The sequence below is a fragment of the Sander vitreus genome, chromosome 24 (assembly GCF_031162955.1).
Source record: "Sander vitreus isolate 19-12246 chromosome 24, sanVit1, whole genome shotgun sequence".
Taxonomy (NCBI): domain Eukaryota; kingdom Metazoa; phylum Chordata; class Actinopteri; order Perciformes; family Percidae; genus Sander; species Sander vitreus.
In genome coordinates, this window is record NC_135878.1 from 4,574,722 (window position 1) to 4,583,924 (window position 9,203).

General features: G+C 41.7%; 2 protein-coding genes across 2 annotated transcripts; one reads left to right on the forward strand and one right to left on the reverse strand.

The window, feature by feature from the left end:
* Positions 1–344: 344 nt before the first annotated feature.
* On the forward strand, positions 345–3,081 carry c24h8orf74 (chromosome 24 C8orf74 homolog). The gene is made up of 5 exons (XM_078244154.1): positions 345–401; positions 1,361–1,547; positions 1,837–2,060; positions 2,151–2,306; positions 2,875–3,081. The coding sequence occupies exons 1-5, from the start codon at positions 345–347 to the stop codon at positions 3,079–3,081; spliced, it is 831 nt and encodes a 276-aa protein (XP_078100280.1).
* Positions 3,082–3,397: 316 nt separating this feature from the next.
* Positions 3,398–8,937, reverse strand: LOC144512990 (L-threonine 3-dehydrogenase, mitochondrial-like). The gene is made up of 10 exons (XM_078244029.1): positions 8,890–8,937; positions 8,004–8,167; positions 7,841–7,883; positions 7,479–7,549; positions 7,024–7,173; positions 6,702–6,874; positions 6,448–6,538; positions 5,123–5,215; positions 4,780–4,956; positions 3,398–4,662 (listed from the first exon to the last, which is right to left on the reverse strand). The coding sequence occupies exons 2-10, from the start codon at positions 8,158–8,160 to the stop codon at positions 4,523–4,525; spliced, it is 1,095 nt and encodes a 364-aa protein (XP_078100155.1). The 5' UTR covers positions 8,161–8,167; positions 8,890–8,937; the 3' UTR covers positions 3,398–4,522.
* Between the last annotated feature and the right edge of the window lie 266 nt (positions 8,938–9,203).

The following is a 9,203-nucleotide window of genomic DNA, read 5'->3' on the forward strand; positions in this document are numbered from 1 at the left end:
AACCTGGAATAGTCTGAAGCACGGTGTTGATATGAAACTTACCTAATAAAATAAAGAGATTTACAATATTACATAACTTTCTATCTTTACATTCAAAATAGGTAATAATATGTTTCCCTTCAAGTGTGATTGTATGTTTTGTTTTAGATACCATATACTCTTCAAAGCTTTTCCAGAATGCAATACCAAATGAACAACAAGAATATTGAATCCGAACATTCCGCCAGCTGCTACGCGTCATACGTGCGTGCGACGTAATCGCGCCGTACAGCGTCGCACGCCCCGCCCACGTGCCAGCGTCCGTCTCCATTGGCAACCAAGTGCAATTTTGTCGCTTATCAAGGATGGATTCAAAGGATTCCCTTACAGAGAGGGAAATAGCACAGATAGCGAGACACCAGGTAGGCGGGCATTGAATTAACACATGGAATTCTTACTTAATTAATATAGCTAGAGTAATGTCGTGTAATCATGGTGCTTTCAAATGCTGCTAGGAAATTGACCCAAACATGAAGTTACCAATACCGACAGTGTTAACTAGCTAGCTAGCCTAATTAAAAAGCACAGGTGCAAAGAATTTGGCTCTTATTGTCCCCTAAAACTGTCGACTGTAGGCTACTCACTGTAAACATTCAAGAAAAAGAACTATGTAAACTGCTGGCTGTAGCCTACTATAGTTATTTAGTTAGCTAGCTAGCTCAACAAACAGACAGGACAGAGAGACCATTACTATTAACTTAGCTAGCTGAACTAATATTTTACACAATGGCTTCCATGCATTTATACTTTATGTTTACCATTGTGAAGTTCTGAAAATGAAGGTAAATCGTCAAGGCACCTGTTAGGCCTAGCCTAAGTAGTACTCAAATACTGCAGGCCCTACTTGAGTACAATTCTGAGGCATGTGTACTTGAGTGTTCTAATCCACTACTACTTTACTTTGAAAATTAAGATGCAAAACAATATGGCCTCATGTAATCTGATGCGTTCAATAAACTACACAACTATACAAGGTAAGATAAACTTTAATGATCCCACACAGGAAATTGCAGTGTTTCTAAGCTACAACCGTATAAATACATTTTTATTTTTTTTTATTTTTTAAATAAAATATCTCTATGATTAGATCACCATATACAAAATAAATCATGAAACAAAAGAAACTGTACTTAATAGCATACTATATAGACCACAACTGTGTGAATCAATCATTATCCAAATGCAGAGTTGCAGAACATTTGAGTTGTGTGATTGATAAAAGTAAACGCTCCACCTTGAGCAGTGCCAGCATTAAAATGCTGCTTATACTGTACATCAATGCATCAGTAATAATAGTTGTGTGTTCTTGTGTCTGTGATAGAGAGAGGCTGGCGTGCAGAGGCTCAGCTGTCACTTCTCATGGCCTGAGTTCTGTGACGAACGGCGGTGCTTCCATCAGGAGTTTGTGTATGACGTCGCTATGTTCGCCACCGCCCGTGGCTTTCCCTGGTTTAACGTGATCCGGGCAGCTGTGATCGCCAAAGGCATCTTCCCACAGCTGGACGCAGGTCCGAGCCAACAGCAGTGTACTGTACAGTTCTTGTCTGTTTTGAAAAAAGCTTTAATTGCAGTGCACTTTTCTGCACAAGAAATACACAAAACCCATATGAATGCCTGTCATTGTTGATCATCTAGTACAGATGACCCAAAGTCGAGTGAGTCATTTCCAGTGACTCACTCCCTGTGTGCCTTATGAAAACATTCAAACCCACAGAGCACAATTTTTTTTTATTTTATGTTATATTATCGTCCTTTATCTCTAGGTTTAATAAACCTCCTACGTCTTCTATTCATCAGGTCTCGACGTACCCAAACTTTTGTCCTTGCTGAGAGATGCGCTGTCTGAGTGTTTGCCAAACCTCACCTCTGTCCACCGACGTGAGTTCACCCAGTTCCTCACAGACACCTGCATCACCCGGCGGAGGCTTCTCCAGGCGGTGGTGGGTGGCGCTGCTAACATGTCCATCGCTCAGCTACACTTGGAGGTGCAGTTGCCGCCCACACCTTGTCCTCTAGCAGAGGTAATGAAGCCCTTATAATCAGTGACGGGCAAACCCCACAGCTACCATTAACATAATGTATCTGAACAGTGCACTGTACATGCGCTGCAGGGCACAGATCTGCATGACTGGGAGCATCAGCGCCAACAAGCCGAGCTAACGTCTACGTTGCGACAGATGGAGGAGAGGCTGCGGAGTCTCCGAGAAGGGTCAAGGGTCACTCTGGGGGAGGTTGATGTTCCTGAGGATAATCAACCGAATGAAGAGGTAAGACTCACAAAGGGATATAAAACAAGTGAAAGCATTCTGGAATTTCATTCGTTCATGCGCTGACTAGCATTTTGTCTGCCATAGAGACAGAGCGCATTTAAGTTCCGCCCCCACCGGAGGGGAAAAGAACTCTCCGCTCTCCATTGACTTGTATTGCGTGAAGGTGCCTCCTCGTCAATTCTGTCTGCTAGCAAACAACAGGATAGTGGCTAAAAGCTGCTGTGTGGTGATATTTACTACCAACAATGTAACCCAGAACTTAAGTTTTGATAAGCTGCCGACCCCAAAAAAACAGCTTTTATGAAGACAAAGGCGGATACAGACATGAGGAGTCAGCAGAGAATGGGAAGACTGTGGGATCCTTACACCAACCTAACAACATGTGTAGTTAATATCACCACACAGCAGCTTTTAGGCATTTTTCTGTTGTTTGCTAGCAGACGAAATTGACAAAGAGGACCTTCAAGCAATACAAAAGCCAAGGGAGAGCGGAGAGTTGGTTTCCTCTCCGGTGGGCGTGGCTGTCAGAGTATGACCCGATGCGCTCTGTCTCTATTCTTTGCAGGGTGTTTTGGCGTTGGTTCGTGCAGCGGTGAAGGCCACAGAAGGCCAGATGCTGGCGAGTCTGAACCGAGAGGCCTCCCTGCTCAGTGACATCCTGCAGCTCAAACTGCAGCGGGCAGCACTGGCCACCGTAAGAAGGCTCCACAACCCCGCATACATCCAGACGCACCCGCATAGCCGAAGCTGCACACAGCAAAAACAGGACTGAGGGATTTTGGGAATGCAGTGTGAGGACATGGTCTCAGTGAGTAAAGCTAATTGGAGGAAAACACTGAAAAGTTATTTAATGTCACAATGTTAAACTGTCATGCTTGTGGATGCTTACGTTTTTGTCGTACTTCTTGCCATTTCTGATCTAATTCATTGTCCAGTATGGGATTACTGTTATCTAATTATCCATTTGTGGGCTACTGCACTGGACATTTAAAAGCATTCATTGTATCAATGTATTGTCATCAAAATGCAATGACAATAGACTCATTGTACTAGACTTGTGATTGGTTACAAAGGAAAGGGGCTAGTTTCATTCAAATATTTATTACAAGAAAAATGTCGTCCTTTTGATTTGACAGAAAAAGCTGCAAAGAATAGCATTATAAATAACATCCATATTAAAGAAACAAAAACGATTTGAGCTCTGATGCCCACTCCCTTTCATTCTACGCATTTCATTCACAGATTTAAGACAGTAAAGTACAGCTGCAAAACTGAGGAGCTCTATTTCCCTCAATACATGAAAATGACTGCTAATGCATTCATTGATTCAACATTCATATATATTGAGCACAGAGACCGCAGCTCCAAAACAGAAAGCAACAATGAAAATAATTTAAATACATTAAATTAAAAAGATTTAAAGCACCTAGTGTAAAGGTGAAGTACCTTTTAAAAACAATTCTTCTTTAACTCAAACACTTATTTCTAAGCCTACAGCCCTGCTAGGCAACTACGGTTAAAGCACCTGTTAAGTACAGTACCACTAGCTAGGTTGAGTTAAGTTTCTATAGTAACAGTATCCAAGGTAAAGCCTTTCAGTGTTTATGGTTACAGTACATATTGGTGACCAGTTGGAGTGCAGCTCTTATTTAAAGCCAACTGGTTTTCTGGTTTTAAGGCAAGCATTTAGCTGCTACAGATGACATATGCACATTTAGTAAGCTAGCAAAAGCCACCTGCATACTTACAGATACAACATGACACATAGATACATACATAAAGTACATTCAGAGAGAGAACTCAACTCCTTAAAAGTTCAGTAACTTAGTGATAGTATCCAGCATGCTCTTGCATCAGATTAGTTTTGCACTAAAAGCTGAATGGATGGAGAAGAACAGAGAAGAAAAAGAGAGATGAGATGGACGGATGAGGAGCCCTGAGCTGCAGAAAAAAGTCTGCGGTGGCGTTTAAAAAAATGCTCAGGACTTTTTTGAAAACACGGTTTACTCCATAGGATTAAAATGTAAAACAGACGCTGGCAGCTTAAAAAAAGATGCCAAGTGTGAACATAGCCTTATTTGTTATTGATTTAGGATCTGGAGATTTTTGTAAAGACAACTTTTTTTTTAAAGTGTAAGTACTAAATGTTTCTCTTAAAACCTTAGTGTCACATACTTTCAAATTACGCTTTGTATGGAGTTGCTACAAAAGGCTCAGTAGGCTTGTGCCAGCTGGTTGCCCGTAGTGATGTGAGTCAGCATGGTCTGCACCATCTGGGAGAGGTCGTACTCGTGCTTCCAGCCCCAGTCCCGCCTCGCTGCGCTGTCCTCTAATGCCATTGGCCAGCTGTCAGCTTAAAAAAAAAAGAGACAGAAGAGAGATATGGTTATGGTATCAAGCCAAAACTCTGTGACTGTAAAGTAGAGATATCATTAAACCACTCATCCCTCCGTTTTGCCAGCAATCTCACCTATAGCCTGCCGGACAGGATCCACATTGTAGGTGACTTTAAGGTCCGGCAGGACTTTCTGTATCTCCTGGATGAGGTGATGCAGTGTAAAGTTCATAGCGTTGATATTGTAGGTGCAGCTGACCAGTGTGTCTGCCGGAGCCTCCAATAACTCTAAAGTAGCCCTGAGACAGTCATCTGAACAGGAAGTCATGGGTGAGTAGGAGAGGAAGAGAGGAAAGCAAAAGACAAGAGAACAAAGAGATGAAAGACAAAGAGGTGGATTACAGGATGAATATCACTTTAGGAGTTAAAATGTTGACAGGGAAAACCCCACTATTCTATAGCAAAGATTTGCCACTACCAATGTACATCATAGGAAGCCACGTGTCACTGCGCAGGTTACACTCAAAACAACCCGTTTTTACAGCTGCATGGAAGATCTGGACAGCATAATCTGGGAAATGGAAAAACAGATTAAGACCGACGACACCACAGCACAATATATCTCTTCTGTTTAATCCGTACAAACTATTGCCAACTCCAACTACTTGGTCCACCATCTTTATCGCATTCTTAGCTAGGTTTCATCCGTGATTCCCAACCAGCGGTACTTGTACCTCAGGCTACATTTACACTGCTACGTTTTGGTTTTTAAGCGGAGTTTTGAGCCAAAAGCGATCTCCGTGCACACTAGTGTTTTTAGCTCCAATAGAAGAACTAATCTCCGTTTAAACTAACACGCCCAAGCCGCATATCTCATCAACATTCTCGTATACTGGGCATGCGTATGCCGGGGTAAACAGGAAGCAGCATGTACACTCCGCCCGTTGCTGGTAGTTGCCATGGTAATGTTAGTAGCTTAGTCTGAGAGAACGAGACGTCATGACCGATAAGACCCAATCAGGCGGTTAAACGTTGGCGTCGGTGTTGCCAAAGGTCTCTGATTGCGGCCGTTGAGACTTCAACACGACCCCGCAGATTCCAAACCAAAACGGGGTCAGACGGGTTTTCAAATTTCTCTGGTTTAGGGGCTCTGAAACGCCAAGTAGAGTGAATGCGAGGGGTAAACGTAGCAAAAGATATTTGTTTTTTAAACAAAAACGTAGCAATGTAAAATGTAGCCTCAGGGGGTACTTCTGCAGTTGCCGGGGGGTAACGTGGAAAGATTAGAGAGTAAATTGAATAACTGGAATTATGACTTGATTAAAAGAATATATAATCCACACATTAACATTAAGTCAACTGTAACACCTGAACACGGCATGTTGCAGTTATGTAAGAGTGTGTGAAAACTAGTCGGCAAGAGAGCACAGAAGTTCAAACAGGTAGCCAAACGTAATGACTTAACAGTTCAATGATTAGCTAAAAGTAGTGAGGAAACGGTTATAATAGTTAGCTAAAAGTAATGGTAATGGACTAATGCTTTACTACGAGTAGTAGTAGCCTAGTCGGTTAGTATTAGTACGATTGCAGACCAAACCGACCTTAACACTGACAGTTCCATTGTATTATTGTACAATTTAACAATATCCACTTTTATATAATTTATATAAGCGTTATACATTTGGAACATACATTGGAAATCGAGGACGGGGTACGTCAGTTCACTCGACAGGGCTGTGGGTTGTACCTTGGACCAGAAAGGTTGGGGTTACACCTAAACACTTCCTCCTCAGACCTGCTCACCTGTGGTTCCTCCTCCAGGCTGGGAGTCAGCGGAGATGATGCCTGGATACCTGAGACAGCGGAAATCCAGCCCAAACCTGTGGTGGTAGTACTGACAAAGGGTGACAGGCAAAGCTTTAAAAAACACAGGGCTTTACAGGGATCTGTGGTAAAACACTGACGAAAAAAGCATAGGAATGTATATAGAAACTTGATGTCTTTGTGTGTGTCTGTCAGAATCTGTATATCTGTGTGTGTGTGCGTGTGTGTCTCACCTCACCCATCAGCTCTGCGTGGACCTTGGAGACACCGTAGATGGTGCGTGGTCTCTGCACACACAGCTCAGGGGTGGGGTCACCGGGTGAGGATGGACCGAAGGCCTCCATCGTGCTGGGGACAAACACACGCAGACCATGTTCGGTTGCTATGTCTAATATGTTATGGAGACCTACAAAGAGAGAGAGGCTGTGCATAAGTGTCTGTGTAAAGATGACTCTAAAATGCTGTTGTGACATACCCTTCAAATCTGAAAAAGAGTGTCTTATCTTCAGTAGTTCCACAGTAATATAAATATTACAGAAATGTATGTGCATATACCTGTGATGTTGACCTCTTTGGCCAGAGCGACATTGTTCTCTCCCACAGCGGACAGCACAGCTGAATAGTGAACTAGCCAGCTGATGTTGTTGTTCACCACAATCTCCCGGAGGTTCTTAAAGTCCAGGATGTCTGAGAAGATGAATGGACCTGTGGAGGACACATGTACACAAAACGTTACTGTGTTTGTAGACACTTTTACCCCAAGAGCGTACCTTTAGGTGAATATATTTTATATGTGCTTGGGCCAAATGAGAATGAAACCCCTAAAAGGAAAAATGTACCCTGACAAAGTCACTTGAACACGGCCCAATAACAAACCCCGACTGGTGTTTTTGGTAAGTAAACATCCGTCAGGTACTTTATAGATTTGTACAGGTGCTAAAAAATAGCACAGACACACAAAATTAAATAGACATTGAATTCCACAGAGTAGGATACACAAAAATACACACCACTATGGTAGACATGGTTGGGAGGTTTCCTGATGTCAGACAGGATCACGTTGTTTTTTCCAAATTGTCTCCTGAGGGTGAAACATCAATACGATCAGTTCTGGGAACTGAAATCATAGGGACAACATGGACCAATTAACCGTGAAGAGAAGATTTCATTTGTCACATATTTAACAACTGTTTTCACAGCATTTTCGAGCTACTGCTCACATTCCAGATTATTCAACAATCCCATCAATGGTGTCACCTTCTGAGGGTAACTCTTAACCTAGAAGAAGTTGCTTCTAAACTCAAATACAAAACAACTATTCCACCTTTGGAAATAGATAAATAATTGTAAATTGTAAATGTAAACTCTGTACCTCAGCAACTTGGCGAGCCCCACCCCTAGCTGTCCAAGCCCTCCTGTAACAATCAAAAGAAAAAAATGAGTTTCCATATAGATTAAATGTCATTGCCTAAAAAACTAAAAGCTATATTAATAACAGACAATGAGAAAAACAACAAAAAAGTGCAAAAACCAACCAGTGATGAGGACTTTGGGGTGGTCAGTATCAGTGCAGGACTGTTGTAAGGATGAGCTGATCCCACGTACTACTGAGCTTAATCGCTTAGCACTGCACTGGGGACTGCTCCCAGCATGCTTCACTGTACCCCTCAGCAACTGCATCACAAGCATCATCCACCTCCTATAAATAAAAGCATGCATTAACAGCAACAATGACCGGTGTCCTTATCTGAAGTACTTTAAAATACTGTGAGTGCATCTACTACCATGGTGCACAACTGTTAAGTTACATTACAATTACTAAACGCACTGATGTTGTCAAGGGCAATTTAGGTGGCTGAGCTAAGAGCATGAAGGTGTCATTCTAGATGTTTACCTAATAAAAGAACAGTGTGTACTTTTCTTTATATATATATATATATATATGTATAAATCTTGCCTAATCCCAACACCACAACATTGACCTGTATAATTACAAAATAATGCAATCTAACAAGTTAATAGCCCTGCAATGGATAGTAACCTAACCGGGTGCCAAGCTAATGTAACCTAACGTTACTAAATATATCAGTAGTTAATAGGGTGACTATCTGTGGGGCCAGGTCAACGTAAAATCATCTCCTCCTAGATATCAATGATCTCTCCTGCTGCTGAACGTTAGCTATCATTTGACGTGAACTTAAGCGATCTGAAGCTGTTATGCTTTATCTAGCTACGCTAGCTAAAATCAGGCTTTAACGTTTGCATAACTGGCTAGATAAAACTTAGCGGTATACGTGCAGTTTAGTGTCCCAAATTCCCCGTAACGTAACCCCATTTGTACAGGTCCTATCCCCTGACCAATAGACTATCCTAACCTTAACCACTCGAACACTTAGCTATAGTATAATGACTATTTCTTACTTTAATGTCAATCGGTAAAATGAAAAGACGACTTGGAACCGCTTGGAACTCCTTCACCCAGCCAATGTTTGTAATGAAGCATGGTTCGTTGTACTGTGATTGGCTTACAACTCGAGAAATACAAACGTCCTGTTAATACTTTCAAAATAAAATTCGTATTACCAAAAGTATTAGTTGCTTGAATGTTGACCATAGACAGTTTTGTTGCTACATTGAAAGATATTTAAAACATTTTTTCCACTCCAGAAGCAAAATCGCCTACGTCAGTCTAACAATTGCCATTGAGTTGAATCAAACATCTTTTTATATATATA

What these genes read in the sequence shown, in the direction of transcription:
- c24h8orf74 (XM_078244154.1), top strand. Translation starts at nt 345, where the DNA reads ATGGATTCAAAGGATTCCCTTACAGAGAGGGAAATAGCACAGATAGCG. An exon ending in CACCTTGTCCTCTAGCAGAG is followed by an intron (nt 2,061 to 2,150) that starts GTAATGAAGCCC and finishes CATGCGCTGCAG; the next exon opens with GGCACAGATCTGCATGACTG. An exon ending in ATAATCAACCGAATGAAGAG is followed by an intron (nt 2,307 to 2,874) that starts GTAAGACTCACA and finishes TATTCTTTGCAG; the next exon opens with GGTGTTTTGGCGTTGGTTCG.
- LOC144512990 (XM_078244029.1), bottom strand. Translation starts at nt 8,160, where the DNA reads ATGATGCTTGTGATGCAGTTGCTGAGGGGTACAGTGAAGCATGCTGGG. An exon ending in GGGCTCGCCAAGTTGCTGAG is followed by an intron (nt 7,550 to 7,840) that starts GTACAGAGTTTA and finishes TTTCACCCTCAG; the next exon opens with GAGACAATTTGGAAAAAACA. An exon ending in GCCTGGAGGAGGAACCACAG is followed by an intron (nt 5,216 to 6,447) that starts GTGAGCAGGTCT and finishes TCCATTTCCCAG; the next exon opens with ATTATGCTGTCCAGATCTTC.